The sequence below is a fragment of the Ciona robusta genome, chromosome 3 (assembly GCF_009617815.1).
Source record: "Ciona robusta chromosome 3, ASM961781v2".
NCBI lineage: Eukaryota > Metazoa > Chordata > Ascidiacea > Phlebobranchia > Cionidae > Ciona > Ciona robusta.
In genome coordinates, this window is record NC_143237.1 from 9485667 (window position 1) to 9502640 (window position 16974).

General features: G+C 37.3%; 2 protein-coding genes and 1 non-coding gene across 3 annotated transcripts in view; 1 reads left to right on the forward strand and 2 right to left on the reverse strand.

The window, feature by feature from the left end:
• On the forward strand, positions 1–2267 carry LOC149739192 (alpha-(1,3)-fucosyltransferase 7-like). Its single transcript, XM_089874230.1, has 4 exons — positions 1–177; positions 478–657; positions 962–1193; positions 1291–2267. The coding sequence occupies exons 1-4, from the start codon at positions 8–10 to the stop codon at positions 1864–1866; spliced, it is 1158 nt and encodes a 385-aa protein (XP_089730356.1). The 5' UTR covers positions 1–7; the 3' UTR covers positions 1867–2267.
• The window catches only part of LOC149739193 (stalled ribosome sensor GCN1-like), a 27764-nt gene continuing 12974 nt past the window's right edge, over positions 2185–16974 (reverse strand). Inside the window, exons 28-53 of the mRNA XM_089874214.1 lie at positions 16576–16708; positions 16101–16344; positions 15615–15750; positions 14372–14510; positions 13402–13592; positions 12769–12982; positions 12378–12520; positions 12057–12171; positions 11625–11840; positions 11115–11279; positions 10588–10750; positions 9753–9844; positions 9351–9443; positions 8903–8965; positions 8558–8683; positions 7914–8159; positions 7502–7646; positions 7061–7146; positions 5608–5801; positions 5289–5364; positions 4355–4490; positions 4006–4154; positions 3613–3717; positions 3278–3383; positions 2942–3087; positions 2185–2548 (exon numbers count right to left, since the gene is read on the reverse strand). Of these exons, the coding sequence (XP_089730340.1) occupies positions 2420–2548; positions 2942–3087; positions 3278–3383; positions 3613–3717; positions 4006–4154; positions 4355–4490; positions 5289–5364; positions 5608–5801; positions 7061–7146; positions 7502–7646; positions 7914–8159; positions 8558–8683; positions 8903–8965; positions 9351–9443; positions 9753–9844; positions 10588–10750; positions 11115–11279; positions 11625–11840; positions 12057–12171; positions 12378–12520; positions 12769–12982; positions 13402–13592; positions 14372–14510; positions 15615–15750; positions 16101–16344; positions 16576–16708 (3751 nt within the window). The 3' untranslated portion in view covers positions 2185–2419. The remainder of the gene's footprint in view (positions 2549–2941; positions 3088–3277; positions 3384–3612; positions 3718–4005; positions 4155–4354; positions 4491–5288; positions 5365–5607; positions 5802–7060; positions 7147–7501; positions 7647–7913; positions 8160–8557; positions 8684–8902; positions 8966–9350; positions 9444–9752; positions 9845–10587; positions 10751–11114; positions 11280–11624; positions 11841–12056; positions 12172–12377; positions 12521–12768; positions 12983–13401; positions 13593–14371; positions 14511–15614; positions 15751–16100; positions 16345–16575; positions 16709–16974) is intronic.
• Positions 4843–4985, reverse strand: LOC149739194 (U8 small nucleolar RNA). Its single transcript, XR_016384800.1, has one exon. It is a non-coding gene; the product is annotated as a U8 small nucleolar RNA (small nucleolar RNA).

Here is a 16974-nt window from a genome sequence, read left to right on the forward strand (position 1 = left end):
TATTTTTATGTTGTTTATCTACAGACTTGCTTACGCGATGAGATCTTACAGTATTTCTAGAATACGGTATATGAATTGTATTTTTGTGTGGATTACTTTGTCGGTTTTCTGTTGTACGTTTATCTTGATGATTACGTCACAGACTGACCCGTTTGTTGGACACGATCAGCCAAAGTCGTAAGTGTACGTTATATATATATAGTAGGGTGGGGTGAAAATGGGATACATTTAGCACATAATTCCCAAACATTTTTTAATTTTTGTGTTTTAAACAATTGACAACAGTTTATGGGAGTCGTGGGGATACTGTTTTGTAATTCTTTGTTTACCACCAAATGAGACGGAAAAATAAAATGGAAAGCGGTCTCCCAACCCTGCTATATTTTTGTAAATATTCTTTGTTTACCACCAAATAGGACAAGAAAAGAGTGAAAGCATGAACCATCTTACCCCACCTTACTATATTTGTATCCATAGGAAAACAGTAATCTTGTCATGGCGTCGACCGTGGGGGTATGCGTGGAAGGGCCATGCCGAGGGACATACGGTTGGGGAATGTGTTCTAACTTATGATAGGAGTCGAATCCAGGAAGCGGCTGCCGTTATATTTCATTACACGGCGCTAGATGAGGAAACATTGCCCTGGAAGCATTTCAGGTATAAGGGTGTGCGATGCAGGCTGGATTATTTAAATACGTATTTTAGGAATATTTGATTAAAATAAACAATGATTACCCACAGAGATACATGCGATGTAACTCGTAGGGGGTAATATGTTTAGTAGGCAATTGGTCATGTTCCTCATTACCGCACATAATAACTAACTACCCTGGCCTCGAAAACTAAAAAATCAAGTAATGCAACAACGGTACAGTTTATATTCTATTCCACGTTGATATATGAATGGTTGCTACGGCAAACAGCAACTACTCTGACAAACGTCAACAACTATTTTTTTCAGAAAACCAAGTCAATACTACGTATTCTGGGCAATGGACAACCCCGCCTACATGCGAAACAACGAAAACTTTCATCCGAACCATTTTGATCGTGCGTTCATAAACTGGACTATGACGTACAGACTTATGTCGGACGTTTTTTATCCTTTCCTCAACATGGAGATGGCAAAGAATATTTTCTCAAGGGGGAGCGATTTTGTGGAAGAGAATTTAAAACGAAAACACAAACTAGCAGTAAGTATTCGGTGTGAGTTTATTTTGTATGGCCAACTAATTGGACAGTACACGCACTTGGCATGGAGTATGAGGCTAAATAACTAATATATTCTAGCTTTGGGTGGTGAACGATTGCGAATTACTCCGAGGTTCCAAGTTACGAATGGAATACGCGAATGCTCTTGTGGAAGCTGGTCTGCCATTAGATAGATACGGTTGGTGTTTCAATAACAAGCAAGCTTATAAGAAACTAAGCGATGAAGTCTTGCTGTCGTACAAGTTCTATCTCGCATTTGAAGAGACACAGAACTGCATTGACTACTTGACTGACGAGTTTTGGGAAAAAGGCGTTCTAATGGGCCGAGTCCCAGTTGTTTGGGGGCCTACAAAAATGACGGTGGCCAGGCTCGCTCCACCTGGGTCTTATATCCACACAGACAACTTTGAAAGCCCGGCCAAGTTGGTTGAATATCTTTTATACCTTGATCAGAACGATGAAGCTTATTTAAAATATTTTGACTGGTATATAAACCCGAACTCTGAAACAATAAGAATTCAAGGTCTTTATAACAGAACAGGGGAACACTTGTTATGTCATAAACTGCTTAATAATCCGAAAAGTAACGTCAAAGTTGATATTTCTGGGTTTCATTACGGCCAAGATTGGGGGACTTGTATTGAGAATGTGTAGTAGTTTTGACATTTATATTCTATATAAGCGTGTCCCTAGGACGAGGCACGCTATGGACTTGCTTAATAAACAAAAAGGTTATGGTAATATAGTAGGGTGGGGGAAGATGGGACACATTTCCATTCTATTTTCTCGTCACATTTGGTAGTATACAAAGATAATTCAAATAAATAAAAAACCGTATTCTCATGACTCCCATAGAGCATAGACCGTTGTTAGTTGTTTAAAACACAATCAGAATATTTAAATATTTTGTGATAAAGATGTCCCATTTCCCCCCACTCAACTATATTAAACTTAATACTGGCCTGCTACAAATGTTGCAACGAAATTGTATTTGTAATGTGAGCACAAAGAACCAATACCACACATCCATGAAAGATTAATCACCAGAAACAAAATTTTGCAAAGTAATTATAAAAAAGAACTTCGATAACAGAAATTTAAAAATTGTAATTTTACTGATTTTTTTCTATAAAACCCGTACACACAACGACATGAAACGATTCTCTGCTCCCTCATAGGATAGAAATAACACTAAAGCACCATAATTTTACACATGAATAATTGTATTATCGATATCTTCAAATGTTTCTTTCAATTCTGTCAAACGTTTAAGTTTCTGCCGATGAAGTTCTGACAACGAGTTTGAATCGCGACTCGATAATTGGTCGATGATTTTCTGTAAATAAAATATTTGTAAAGAATTTGAAGTGCTCTTAAAGAATACCAACCCATACCCTTTTACCTGGGATCCTTACCTTTTAAGTCAATTGTCAGAATGAGTAGGCCTATTGAGTTAGGAGCCAATGAACTACATACTGACTGATTTATAACATATCAATTCTATACCTTGGCTAACTGCTATGCATCCACTGGCTGGTATAACACACAACCTATAATGAACCACACTATCACCATGAGCTCCTATATCGTCATAAGAGGCAGGGATGAACATACTCCACTTATGACCTCATAAAGTCTGATTGTAAGTGAATAAAATGCACCTCAGGTACAAGTTGTCAACCTACACTGCTAACTATCGATTAGAGACTGAACTACATCACCCACTTACCGTCATCAAAGCATCCGATTGTCGTAGTTGAAGCAGAACAACAATCGCTGACTCAGCATACGAACGAACCGTTGTGTTCTTCTCACGACTCAGCGTTAACAATAGCGCCACCCAGCGGACAGTTACAGATTCCGGAAGAATTGAAACTAAAACATTAATAACGGTGACCTCATTAATAAAAATTTAAACTGAAAAAATAATGAAAATTGAGCTAAAGTTAAACTTTATATATCCACATCTGCTGCCGTACATAATATGGATTTAAAATGAAAAATCCCCAAACAGAACTATTCATTTGATGTTACAGGTTACTTTAATATTTTCAATTTCCTATACCTGCCACACCATTACTTAGTTGTTCATTGATTGACAGGTTTTGCACCACCCACATACATGATTGACAGGTGGCTGTTTTGACATCGTTTGAGCTGTGTTCAAATCCCTGGTAATGTATAATATAAGATATATGTATTATAACTCGACAGTGAGCATGAGGTGTATGAATACACCATGTGTGTCTGGTGTAGAAGAAGACTTGTTATAACTCACAGTGAGCATAAAATATATGAATACATCATGTTCGTCGGGTTTATAAAAAGACAATCATGTTACAATTTGGCAGTGAGCATGAGGTGTATGAATAGACCATATATGACACAACAACAACTTACATTATTAAATGCTTCCAAAACTTGTGGAGGAATTTTCTCCCCACTTTTAACAAAGTAATGAACCAGATAAGCAGCTGAATGAATTGTGCTGAGGACAATTTGAACCTGAGTTTATAAACATTTAATGTTACAAACCTTGAAATCAAGGAAAGCTTAAGGGTAAAGCTGCTACCGTTGTTAGTCGTTAAGCAGAACACTTAGGGCATATCTAAACAGTCACCCATATATAAAAAAATCACCCACAAAGTTACATGTGTGGTAACTGGGTACGAGGTGTATGGAACAGAACATCTGTTTATGTTGACTGTTATTGCCCCGCCATGGGATGATAAAGAAGTTAATTTCAGTTATGTCATAATACGATTTATTGTTATTATAACAACCACAATTTACCCGATCCATTTTTGAATTATTAACAACAATCTGAATTATTTCCTGGCTTCGATTTTGATCGAGAATCTTGTTTGGAGCTTCTTTCAATGCAGACGCAAGTAAGGTTGTGCGGCCTTGACGCAAACTCCAACTTGCATTTGGGTCATTTACTGGGGAAGTTTTATTTGTTGATAGATTATTTTTAATGTGATGAACTCTCATTAACTGCAATCCTATACAGATGAGGTCCTATTACAATACCAGGAGACCTGGGATTATGTCTTTAAAACAATACACTATATTTCTTTGGTAAAATGCAAACCCATTTAAATTCAACTTAAAAAAACACAAATCTGTGTATTAAACTTACCAAATACATGGTCAGTCAGCAGCTGCGTGACCTCATCGTTGTGCATGACCGCACACAGGTTACCAAGGCAACCTGATGCGCATCGTCGAGCAACGTCTTGGTCAGATGAAAGTTGGGACGAGAGGGTTGAAGTCAACTGTTGGTGTATATTAGTTATACGATGGGGTATATACAATAATGTGGGGTTACGTTTATGTATATCACCGTCTTAATGTAGGCCAACCCTGAAGATTCTGTATTTAACCAGTAAAAATAAAAAAAAATTGTAATTTTGGAGGTGGAAGCTTACCATTACAGCGAATGTGCTGACAAAAACAGGCAGTATATTGCAAAAAGTATTGCTTAAATGTTACAAAATACTAAAATCAAATGCACAGGAATAGGTATGTATATCTCCTTATTAATACACTACTATTCCAGAGTACAACATTAAAAATAAGAGCAAAACTTGGTGTAGTGTTGCATACAAGATTAAACATTAGAGAAGGCTCAGACATACCAAGCACTGGTGTGTTGTTACCAGTACAAGGCAAGGGATATTATAAGTCATTAAACTCATAAACCCATTGTCATCATGTACTTATCTGAAGTCCATAAATGGACAACAGGTAAGGATCACCCGAACTGATGATGACTAACTGCTGCTTAGACTGCGGTATTGAATGAAAGAAATAATCTAGCATTTGTGGGCCTTTCAGTGGTTTCAGCAAGTTTTGATAGGTTATTCAGATTGGTATTTTAATGATTTCCTGCTTGATTAATCTATTGGTCACACATGGGTTTTAGTTTTTCTCTATAACTTTTACTAAAAATTTCAAAAAAACACCATTTTTACATTAAATAAAGATTTTACCGAAAATTGGCAAAAAAATTGCACAAACTGCTCAAAATTACCAAATTTTTATATTTTTGCTTTACAATATGTATAACTTACCTCAGTTCTGACTTTGTCACTCATTTTGTTTCCTCCTTTTGAGATGCAGCCCCGCAATGCAACTAGGTGGGTCTCACTGTGTGGAACATACACATGTTATATAGTGTGAATGTATATACATACGTGTATACATGCATAGTGGTTGCCTCATGCTCACTGTGAAGTTATAACATGGGTGTCTTCTTATACACTAGACACACATGGTGTATTCATACACCTCATGCTCACTGTGAAGTTATAACATGGGTGTCTTCTTATACACTAGACACACATGGTGTATTCATACACCTCATGCTCACTGTCAACCACACATACTCACCACAGTGAAGCATCTTCAGCGTTCTTGATATTATTATTAAGCTCAGTAAACAATGGGTCTACTCTCGCATGTATGAATGATAAATGAGACAATGCGATGCCAGCTTGTATACGAACAGGTCTATTGGCATCTTGCAAAGCTTTGCTAAAGGTTGTTTGCAGTTGGGGAAGGAACGGCTTCAAAAATGGACCAACCTGTAGAAAAATAAGATTTTTAAAATCTTGCTGGGGTAATGTGCAACTGTGGCCTATGCCAAAGGTTTTATGGCAGCGGTTCCCAAAGTATGGGTCGCGACCCAAACATGGGTCGCACAGGGTTGTAGAATGGGTCGCGCCAAGGTGATGATTCAAGTTTATTAAAACGAGTTTTTTTCTTTTTAAGCGTTCGGGTTAGGTTTGCGCTGTAGTTCAGCCTTATATTTACCATGTTTTTCTTAGCCAGGTGGGCTGTTTGTTAGGAAATAGTAGGCATTCACACGTGGATTCATTGCATCATAATAGCGATTGTTTAACCTGGCAATTAATTACGACATAATAGCAATTCACACGTCGAATATTTGCGTCATAATAGGGATTGACACGTAAATCATTAGGCATGTAGGAGGTTTAAAGCAGGCTTGAATGTTAAAGAGGCACATGCATCGTATTTTAGCCTTTTTTTCAATAATACATTGAAAGATCCACACAAACAGTTGAAGATTTAAAAAACTCTGGCGTTTGTGTCGATAAATAACTTTGAAAATGTGCGAAATCGTGCTGCGTAACCGTATTTTCCACACGAGCCGTTATGAATTAAACAGAGGTTAGATTATTACGTCATAGAATGCGTATTGTTAGGTTTGATCTACGTTACAGATTACATAATTCGTTAGGGTTTATTGGCTGGGAATTAGGGGTTTAAGGTTTTTACTGCCATAAAACAGTACGAAAACAAGTCTATAACGTCCCTTAACTTACGTAATACATCACTATTGTGACAGAACATAATACTATTGTGACGTAATAAATCGTTAACCTTATACGCAAGTCAAGCGAATTACGCTGCCGCAGCATGTTTATCGCGCATTTTCAAAGTTAATTTGAACATTTTGAACCCAAAATTTTAGGTGGCCACCAGCTAAAGGATTACCTATGGGTCGTGAGATGTTTATAAAACTCTGATTTGGGTCGCGCTAAAAAAACTTTGGGAACCACTGTTTTATGGCATGTAACATATATGTAGAATTAAGTTATCTCATGGGAACTGGTACACTGATAATACTAAAGGTGTTTGAAAATGAACTTAGAAGTAAAGTTACATTTTTTAAAGGCAAAAAAACAAAGGTTTAGCAGATAGATAAATCAAATTATCTTATAAAAACTGGTACACTGTTGAATAGTTACGGCATTTAAAACATTTTTTTTTTACAGTTAGCATTAACAAATTTCAACATCGGATTCCTTGTATGAGTTACCTTCTGCAGCAGCAAAGACAAAGTTTCAATGACTGATATTCGGACATTGGAGTTGTAACGGTCGCCCAGGATACGAATTAAAGGACCTTTGTAACATAAAGCATTGTTATGTATAGTAGTCAAGTCAAAACTTAGTCAAATCCCAAATAACTTTTAAACTATATGTATAGTATATATAGGTTGGAATAAGATGATCCTTCAATTTTTTATTGTCATGTTTGGTCGTAAACATAGTATATTTACAGAACTAAACAACTAAACCTTCTGCCATGTTAAACTTCAAAAAAAGTGTAAAAAATTTTGACCACATGATTCATTTTGGCCCCATAGCAAATGGCTTTAGCCTGCTACAAAAAGGTATCTTACACAATGTTGTTTCTCATGTACTTGTACTTTGGTATTTATATTGAATTTTCTACATACATATAATTAAACTATCACCTGTGATGCTAACAACGGATGGTTTAAGAGCAGTTGGCGTCAAGTATTGAATGCATTCGCTCAATCCTCGTGCTGATTGCTCTTTTAAGTCCGGATGTCCATTAAGGATGCCTTCACGGAAGATTAACAGGAGAGGAGCCATGCCCTGGGAAGAAAGAAGGTCGTTTTATATAAAGTAATACTATACAGATTTATATTTTCTTACATTGAAGTTTCTGATTAAATCAGTAAACATAGAGACAAATTCTAATGCACAGTTACAGTAGAGTTGCATGCAAATGGATTTATATAGTTAGTTTATAACTAATTCATGTGTTTTACTTTTTTTAGTATTCATGTAACCTTTAATATTGGGAGAAGCATAAAAAAACGTACACAAATTATAAAGAGTCTAAAAAAATCACAAACCCACTTTTTTAGGCAAGCAGAACCCTGGTAAAGTCCCTGTTTTAATAACCATCTCGTCGTTTTTAATAAATCGAAGCGCGTGTCGCACAGAGCTGACGTGCCTGTGCATGTCGGCCGGGTCGAGGGTTCCAGTGACGACCGACAGCGTCTCCCAGCCTTCTGATTGGACGCGCACGTCGGGGTCAGCGAGCAACTTGATAAACGCTTGGATAAACACGGCGATGTAGTCCGAGAATTCACCATTTGGATTCTTGGGAATAAATTTGTTGGCTTATTGTTTATACAAAGGTAATGTAATGCATAAGTGAATAGTTTTTCTGTTAAAAATTCTGTTTATACGGGAGCTTTTAATTTTAATAATAGCCCCATTTCCTTCTATGTGGGTGACGTCACTGTGTGACAGGCCACGAGAGCAGAAATTTAGTTCAGAGTTGGCCCCAAACCCCACCCAGGGTGCTCAAAGACATTAGTGCATATCTGGTTGGAGCAATGTCCATTAATTGATTTTGTCCATTGACACACAAGGCTACAAAGGCAAAGTCATCGAACTTGTCATTCCTGTGTTATGATGCAAGCACTCGAACCACCAAGTTATGTTGCCATAAATGGGTCTCTCTAATCTAGACAGCGAGCATGAGGTATACTTACGGAGCAAAACGCACGCAGGAGCACGATTGAGGAATATCTGATCTCAACATCTTCATTCTTGATTCCGAGGAGAAGATCGTCGATAACGATCCTCATGCCCTGCTCGCCAGATACCGAGTGGATCACCTTTATAAAAATAATATAATGAGAACCTTTAAAAAAAAATAAAAACATTATAAATTGAGGTTTGTATAAAAATTGATTCAAATGTTTTTAGAATTTGAAGTTTTAAAGTTACCTGATAAAGAAACAGATAATATAAAAGTCCCCATGATTTATTTTAGCAAACGTGGTAATTAAAATAAAGTAAGAAGCAACACCAGTTAGTTGATGCATATATCCAACCTTCGTAGCATCTGCTTTAACAGATTCAAAATCATCAGCGTCAATCAGAGCTTGAACCAAAACCTGCCAATAAAAGTTAGTTTTATTATTATTTTAGATTTAAAACCAATAAATAGATTTAAAAAATCTTATTTCTGCTCAGGAAATAATGTTTATAATATAACATATATACTGTCTTCATCTGAATAAATAGTTAGTTTAATTATACCAACGTTTCATCTGCTATAATGCAACACCTTATCAGGGTATGAGTTTATATTTTATAATGACTTTTGAAACACATTTTATTATACCATGAATTCATATTTATCACATATTTTTTATTATACTGAGTTTCATCTGCCGTACAGCAAGGCTTTACTGTATGAGTTATAGTAACATTTTTTCATAAAGTTTTAACTGCCATAGGCATAGGACTTTGTGAGTTATGACAATATTATCTAAATACCTTAAGAATTGATGAGAGATGTCTTGTCAACGCTTCACCAGCCACAGAAGATAGGAGGGCAAGGACCTCGGTATTTACTGGGGGTTCAATTAACTGTGGGGTGGAATGATGGTTGGCAGGGTTAAAGTGGGGTTATGGGACTGGGCTTAAAAACGGGGCTTCGTAATCAACAGGGGTAATATATGGCAGTTTGAAGGGCTAATATGAAGCTATCTTGGCCAATGGGGATAAGAGGGGGTTGGCAGGAGCATTAAAGATAATATGTTGTATGAGGCCACAATGTATTAAACGTGGGCTTTAACTTTCACTAAAAAGAGAATGAATAACACCATTTTTTTTAAATATAAATATCAATGTTATTTGGATACCAGTCATGTTATTTATAAATACAAACAAACTAACCTTGGGCACAATGAATGGCAACACAACCCTTCCCTTCACTGAGATTATTTGACGCAGACCATCAACTGCATTCTCTGATGTCACAGGGTTTTCTGTGAAATTATAATGTTTGAATGATTAGGAACAAAACAGACATGCATTGCATGTGTGTTGGGATTCGGCAATCGGAAATTGCAGCTGTGTAATGTTATACTGCTACAGAAAATATGCCACAGTACTAACTCCTTGAGAATATTTTAGTAATTTAAAAAATGGACATTTATCGGAGCATGATATTGCTGCATGTTGAAACTGTGCATGTAACAAATTACTGTGGTAGGTTGAGCTGTTGCAAGGTAAATTGCATGGACTGTTTATGTGAGTTATAACATAGGTGTCTTCTTATACACCAGACACACATGGTGTATTTGTACACATCATGCTCACTGTCGAGTTATAAGATGGGTGTCTTCTTATACACCAGACACACATGGTGTATTTATACACATCATGCTCACTGTCGAGTTATAAGATGGGTGTCTTCTTATACACCAGACACACATAGTGTATTTGTACACATCATGCTCTCTGTCGAGTTAGAACATGATTGTCTTCTTATACACCAGACACACATGGTGTATTCATACACCTCATGCTCACTGTCGAGTTATAACATGGGTGTCTCCTTATACACCAGACACATATCGTGTATTCATACACCTCATGCTCACTGTCGAGTTATAACATGGGTGTCTCCTTATACACCAGACACATATCGTGTATTCATACACCTCATGCTCACTGTCGAGTTATAACATGGGTGTCTCCTTACACACCAGACACACATACAACATACTCAGCTGGCGTAGTAATGCAGGTATTATTTCATCCAATGCTTGAACTCCTATTGTGTTATGTAGATGTTCGAATGTTGTGGCAGCAGCAACACGAACTTCGGGTAGTGGATCACAAAGAGCTTTACGCACGGTGGGTACCAAGTTGTCCGTGAATACAATGATCTAAGGTTTGTGGAATAAGTGTTGGGCATATGCATAGGCTTATACTGGAAAATCCAATTTTGGTAAAGTAAAATGTATACACTGGCTACTTAGGTACAAAACTACTTTACATCAATCATTCTTTTCCATTGCAGCATCAATTTAAATAAGAGCCATTTTAGACAAAATATACATCACACAGTACACCATTCGTTGGGTTTTATTTTTAACTGTTCCGTAATTCGCATCACTTGTTCGTGACTATTATTTCGTTTGGAGAATTGCCCAATTTCATAAGTACACCAGATCAGGGCAGATTCACAGAAATTGCCGTCTATATTACCAAACAGAATGCAACACCCCACCCTACAATATCAATACTCACGGCATCTCTAGAGCAAGACTTAATAATCTCAGTAAGCCCGATGCAAACTCCCTGTCTCTGCGATTCATCTTCCGAATCCAATCCTTTCTCCAGGATGGGGATCAACTCGGGCAACATCCGCTCACCCAACTTCCTCACTATGTCCCCGAGGGTCTTCGCAGCAACCTGGATGTGGATTTATTAAATAAAGGTCTTATATAAGGCTAAGGACTTTAATGACTTGATACATGATTCTAATCTTCTATAAAAATTTGCCTTACAAATTCACAATATGAATGTTTTAGGGACTTTGGATGTAGGTATATTGTCACATTCAGTAATAGCTATTCTATAAGGGTTAGGTTTTCAGTGAGGCACATCTTGGGACCAGATACATAGGTCTATTATTATATTACCCAAACACCCAGGGTGCTAACATCTAGACATTTAATAATAGAGATTCTATTCTATATATTAGGATTAAGATCAATAGCTTAGAACCAAGTTCTCCATCATCTACATCCCACCCACCTGTCTCTTGTCATAAACATTGGTTGCAAGGAACGACAGCAACAACTTGAACAGGGTGGGTAAGATCTCACGGAGGACTCTTGGGGTGTTGGGGACGATTATCTTCCAAACATGAAGAGCAGATTGTCGAACAAGGAGCGCAACATCCGATCTTCCCATGTAGAGTCCGGATAAAACGAGGTCGCGACGATCTTGCCCGAGGATGTCAACTATTGCCTGTTGATGTGGGAGGTGTTAGGTGTTGTAATGTACGGGTATTGTTTGGCAGTGAGCAAGGGGTGTATGAATGCGCCATGTGTGTCTGGTGTAAAAGAAGACACCCATGTTATAACTCGACAGTGAGCATGAAGTGTATGAATACACCATGTGTGTCTGGTGTATAAGAAGACACCTATGTTATAACTCAACAGTGCGCATGAGCATGAGGTATACCTTAAATCCTTCAGCGGTTCCAAAATTATCATCTTCCCCACCAGCAGCACTCATCTTACCAGTCACACCAGATACATGGTACAACAAGTCACCCAATAACTGGATGGAACTCAACCTGTAGAGAACAACATGGTTTAAATCAATCAAGAGGTTGGTGGTTTGAACCCCACATATGGTGGTTTCAGCACCCTAGAGGCCTGGTTGTAAGGGTAATGAGCCAACTATCGTCTAAATACTGGGCACCGTAACGTGCCACACTGTAGGACCTCACCCATATAAAACGGAAACCTCTCTGTAACCTGAAAAACACCAATTTCTTACCTAATTCTCCAGTTATCATCAAATAAACCCTTCTCCAGTTGTGGTAGCAACACCTCAACAGCAGTGCTTGCAAACATAGTGATAATACGACGACCTGCTAATAATGCTGTGGCCCTCACGTATTCTGCTTCATCAGCAAGAGCCTGGTAAGTGGAATGATGGAAAGAGTTAAAGAAGATATGTATAAACGGGGCCTATCTCTTACAACAGAAAAATGCATACCCTGCTATAATTTATGAGCTTATGTTGTTATAACAGCAAGTTACACAGCTAAAAATGGCTTAATATGCATGTATTTTTGATTTATGAAACTGCCGGAAAAGTTTAAATATGAAATTTTGTAAGCTTCAAATAACCAGGATACTCTGTTTATAGTTATTTGAACACAAACCTGTAGAATTGGGAATATAGCATCTCCAATGAAAGGAATAAAATCATCTCCAAACGTACACGGAAGATACACAAACAACATGATATAGCCATCTCGCACATGAGGTAACACTGTATCAGACTGGGCAGTTTTAATAACCTCTGGCATTAAGTTGGACAGTTTCTCAACCCCAAGTGAGGCAATGACTTCACTTAATCCTTGCGCTGCACCAGACCTGGTAAAGTAGGTGATAAAGTAATGATACCTAGTTTGTATGTTAAGATATGCCACGGCACTGAAGCTCACCCATACATAATAGAAACAATAAACATTACACCACCACCAACCTATCCAGAGCGAATTTTTACTACATATTTTACTGCATAACTATATATATTGTTTAATAAACATTGCTGAGTGCATTTTAATGCATAATGAAAACTTGGAGAATTTTATAAAAAAGCAGCGCTTTAGACATTGGAGCAGCCAGAAAAAAATAAGTGGGGGTTTTAATCAAAAAATTTTTCTTAGTGGGGGTTTTAATCAAAAATTTTTTTTTTATATATTTTTTGGTTTAAATGGGGGGGGCATCACGAACCCTGAAACCCCCCTGGCTGCGCCACTGGCTGTAGAGTTAATACAAATTTCACCCACCTATCCACAGCACTATTCTCTGAGGTCAACTTCTCCATCAACCATGGAAGCAACTCCTCAAACTGTGCTTCCCCTGTTCCTTCCACCATAGCACCCAATGCTTTGGCTGCAATACCTCGAACCTCCGGCACTGGGTCAAGCAGTGTGTTTTGTAACCCAGGTATAATGTTTGGAAGGTACGGGTTCAAGTCCTGAGTACAGAAGGGTGTGTTTAAGGTTATATTAAGAATTTAAGACAATTATTAACAATGTGACCTGGGATGCAGGACTAATATCCCAAAGCCCAGGCTGCTACCATAAAGATACCACTAAGGCAGTTAATAAACACAAAATAGATTATTTTCTATGGGGGTGAGATCTGAAGGCGCACCTGAGGCCTGGGATGTAGGTCTAATACCCCAACACCAAGGGTACCACCATAAGAGTCCCACTGAGATTTGTAGATTCTCAATATTAGAGATTCAATTTTATACAGGTTGATTTTTGTCTGTTATGTATTTTGTAACACTTGATCCTGACTGTTATTTCATCATAAAAACCCCTGTTATTTTATTTTGACTGTTTTTTATTATGTTAATGTAACGAATTTAGATCACTACGTTTTGATCACTGCGTTTTAAGTTAACCCCGTATTTCTATGTTATTGCTATTCTGTTGGAAACACTGGCGCCTCTTATTATTACTATCCCGTGCGACGCTGAAGCATGTTTACTGTTATATACCGTTCCCTCTCTTTACAGAGTCACTGTTAGTTTAACCAGTATACTGTGTTTGTATTATGTCTGATTTTACGTCTCTCACTTTGTTTTAGGTTACAGCGTCTTTTATGTTAAATAAAACCAAAGTTATGCTTCTTGACTTAGTATAAGGTGTGCCTTGTTACGACAGTTAATTTGACTGTTATTTCAGTATGAAAACTTCATGAGCATTATATTAGAACCAGATCCACTAAAATAAACACAATTATTACCTTCTGGTCTGTGAGTGAATACATGTTGCCAATAATTTGTGCGGCCATCTTCCTTGTATCTGTTGATCTATCTTGGAACGCTCTTTCTACCACAGGTAGGATTAATGCAAGGGATGGAGCATCGATGAAGTGAATGAATCTGTGGTAATATGTATATGGTGTAAACCCGCGGTTCCCAAAGTGGGCGCCGCGGCGCACTAGTGCGCCGACGCAACTCGTCAAGTGCGCCGTGAAAATTTGCAGAATCATTTCCAATTTAGCATGGTCGAGATAATTGATTTGTATTAATATTTTATTGCAATATAAATTGTTGTTTTATATAAAAATCCAACGTGTTTGTTCAATAATAAAATTTAAAAAGTTTGTTTTCGCATTTCTATCTGTACAGTAGATTTGTATATTACGTAACAATGCCAATTATTTCTTTCGGTTTGCAATAATCATGTCCAGACTGTGGTACAACACTTTTCATATGCTTAAGTTTCATATGCTTAAACGAGCCTAATCTTAAAATACACGATAAAACCAACGCTTATATATATACATATAAGCGTGTATATATAAGCGTTGATAAAACTGTAAAAATGCGTTTTTATTTCTAAGACCTTTGGCTAAGTGCGCCGCAAACATTTTGAATAGCTCAAGTGGCGCCGGGCGAAAAAAAAGTTTGGGAACCACTGGTGTAAACAGTAAGCATAACCAGGAATTCACAATTTCGGGTAACTTTATTTTCACACATTTTTAAGACACTTTACGAGACAAGCAAAAACCGAATTAGAGGTTATTTTCATGTCTTTTTTCACAAAAAAGGGGCGGCCCGGACTCCTTTAACATCCCCCTGAATCTGCCCTTGGATGTATACCAAGATTTAAATCTTATACACCAGACACACATGGTGTATTCATACACTTTATGCTCACTGTCGAGTTATAACATGAGTGTCTTCTTATACACCAGACGAACATGGTGTATTCATACACCTCATGCTTACTGTCGAGTTATAACATGAGTGTCTTCTTATACACCAGACGCACATGGTGTATTCATACACCTCATGCTCACTGTCGAGTTATAACATGAGTGTCTTCTTATACACCAGACGCACATGGTGTATTCGTACACTTCATGCTCACTGTCTGTCGAGTTATAACATGAGTGCATGCAAGATATTTACTATTCATACACCTCATGCTGTCAAGTTATAACACTCATGCACAAAGTATACATAAATAGAGTAACTCACTTAGTATTAAGCAACGTATGAAGACACTTTGATGTTTTTCTTGCTGGATCACTTAGAGCAGCCAACAAACTCTCGGATATTGCTTGAATCTCAGGGTTCCTGATCACGGATCCAATTTGTTTTAATGCTTGTTGTCCTGTGAGAAGAAGTGTGATATGAATAAATGGGGATACAAATACTGTTGCTTAACCACCAACTTTGCTATATCATTAGATTTAACATATTATTATTTATAACAAGACATTGAAGAGACACATGCCAATATTACTAACAGCATTAGGCCTAGAATTTAGATCATCTGGGCTAGAGGTAGGCACACTGAGCACTGTTCTGCAGCATCAGACTAAAAAAACAATATAAGATTATGCAAACTTAAAATATATCATATAGAACTAAAAATATAGCATAAACCAAACAGATATTTTTAGCTAAAATTAAAGTTTTGTTAAAAATAAGGATTTTTATTAAACATACAAGATAAACTACCTGCTTTGAGAACCTTCGGATGTGAATCTGTAAGGACTTCACACAGCTTTGGTACAATACTTGGTAGGCAGGAGGATAATTGTTTAGGAGCGCAGAACGCCATTGCTCCGAGGAGCTCAGCGGATCCGGTTTTTGTCCTCCAGGAGTCCTCAGCTCTTAGTGCTGATAATAAAGATGGGAGCACCAAACGAACTCCGTGAGCACTGAGGTTGCGCATCACTGCTCGAGCAGTGTTGTCCGCAGCCTGAATTGTTAATAGGGTTAAATTAAATAAGAAAATAATTGCGCTCACAAAAAAGAAAAAGGGGGCATGAACTTTAAATCATATACCAATCTAATTCCTTTTATAAACAGGAATACCCATTTTTATTACACCTATTTTATATACCGGATAGTCAGAAAATCTCTGTTATTGTTGCCTATGCAAAAAAACATTCATGACCTTTCTCTTCCTATTTTATTAATCACAACTTACCTGTCTCACATACTGGTCCCCATCTCCAAAGCAGAGCAACAAATGTGGAAGAACATGTACTATGTAAGGTTCAAACAACCGGCCTAACATTCCACAAAACATTTCAAACGATAACAAAGCCCCTTCTCGATGTCTGTGGGTGTTTAAACATAGAGGTTTAATTTCAAATACCAGTTATTTAGAATTTGTGATGTTTATATTTTAAGATATATTGCTACCAGTACCAGACATACCAAAGTTTTTGAAATAATATTGCTTGTCTTTCCCTACAGTTGTGATACTGATAACTGTGATCAGTGGTGCAGCCAGGGGGTTTAGGGGGTCGCGACCCCTCCCTTCTTAACCAAAAAAATATATAATAATTAAAAACAAAATAAAAAATTTAGAATTTTTTAAATT

Coding starts and splice junctions, on each gene's coding strand:
- LOC149739192 (XM_089874230.1), top strand. CDS start 8: ATGTTGTTTATCTACAGACTTGCTTACGCGATGAGATCTTACAGTATT. Junction 178..477: donor GGACACGATCAGCCAAAGTC/GTAAGTGTACGT, acceptor TTGTATCCATAG/GAAAACAGTAATCTTGTCAT. Junction 658..961: donor TTGCCCTGGAAGCATTTCAG/GTATAAGGGTGT, acceptor TATTTTTTTCAG/AAAACCAAGTCAATACTACG.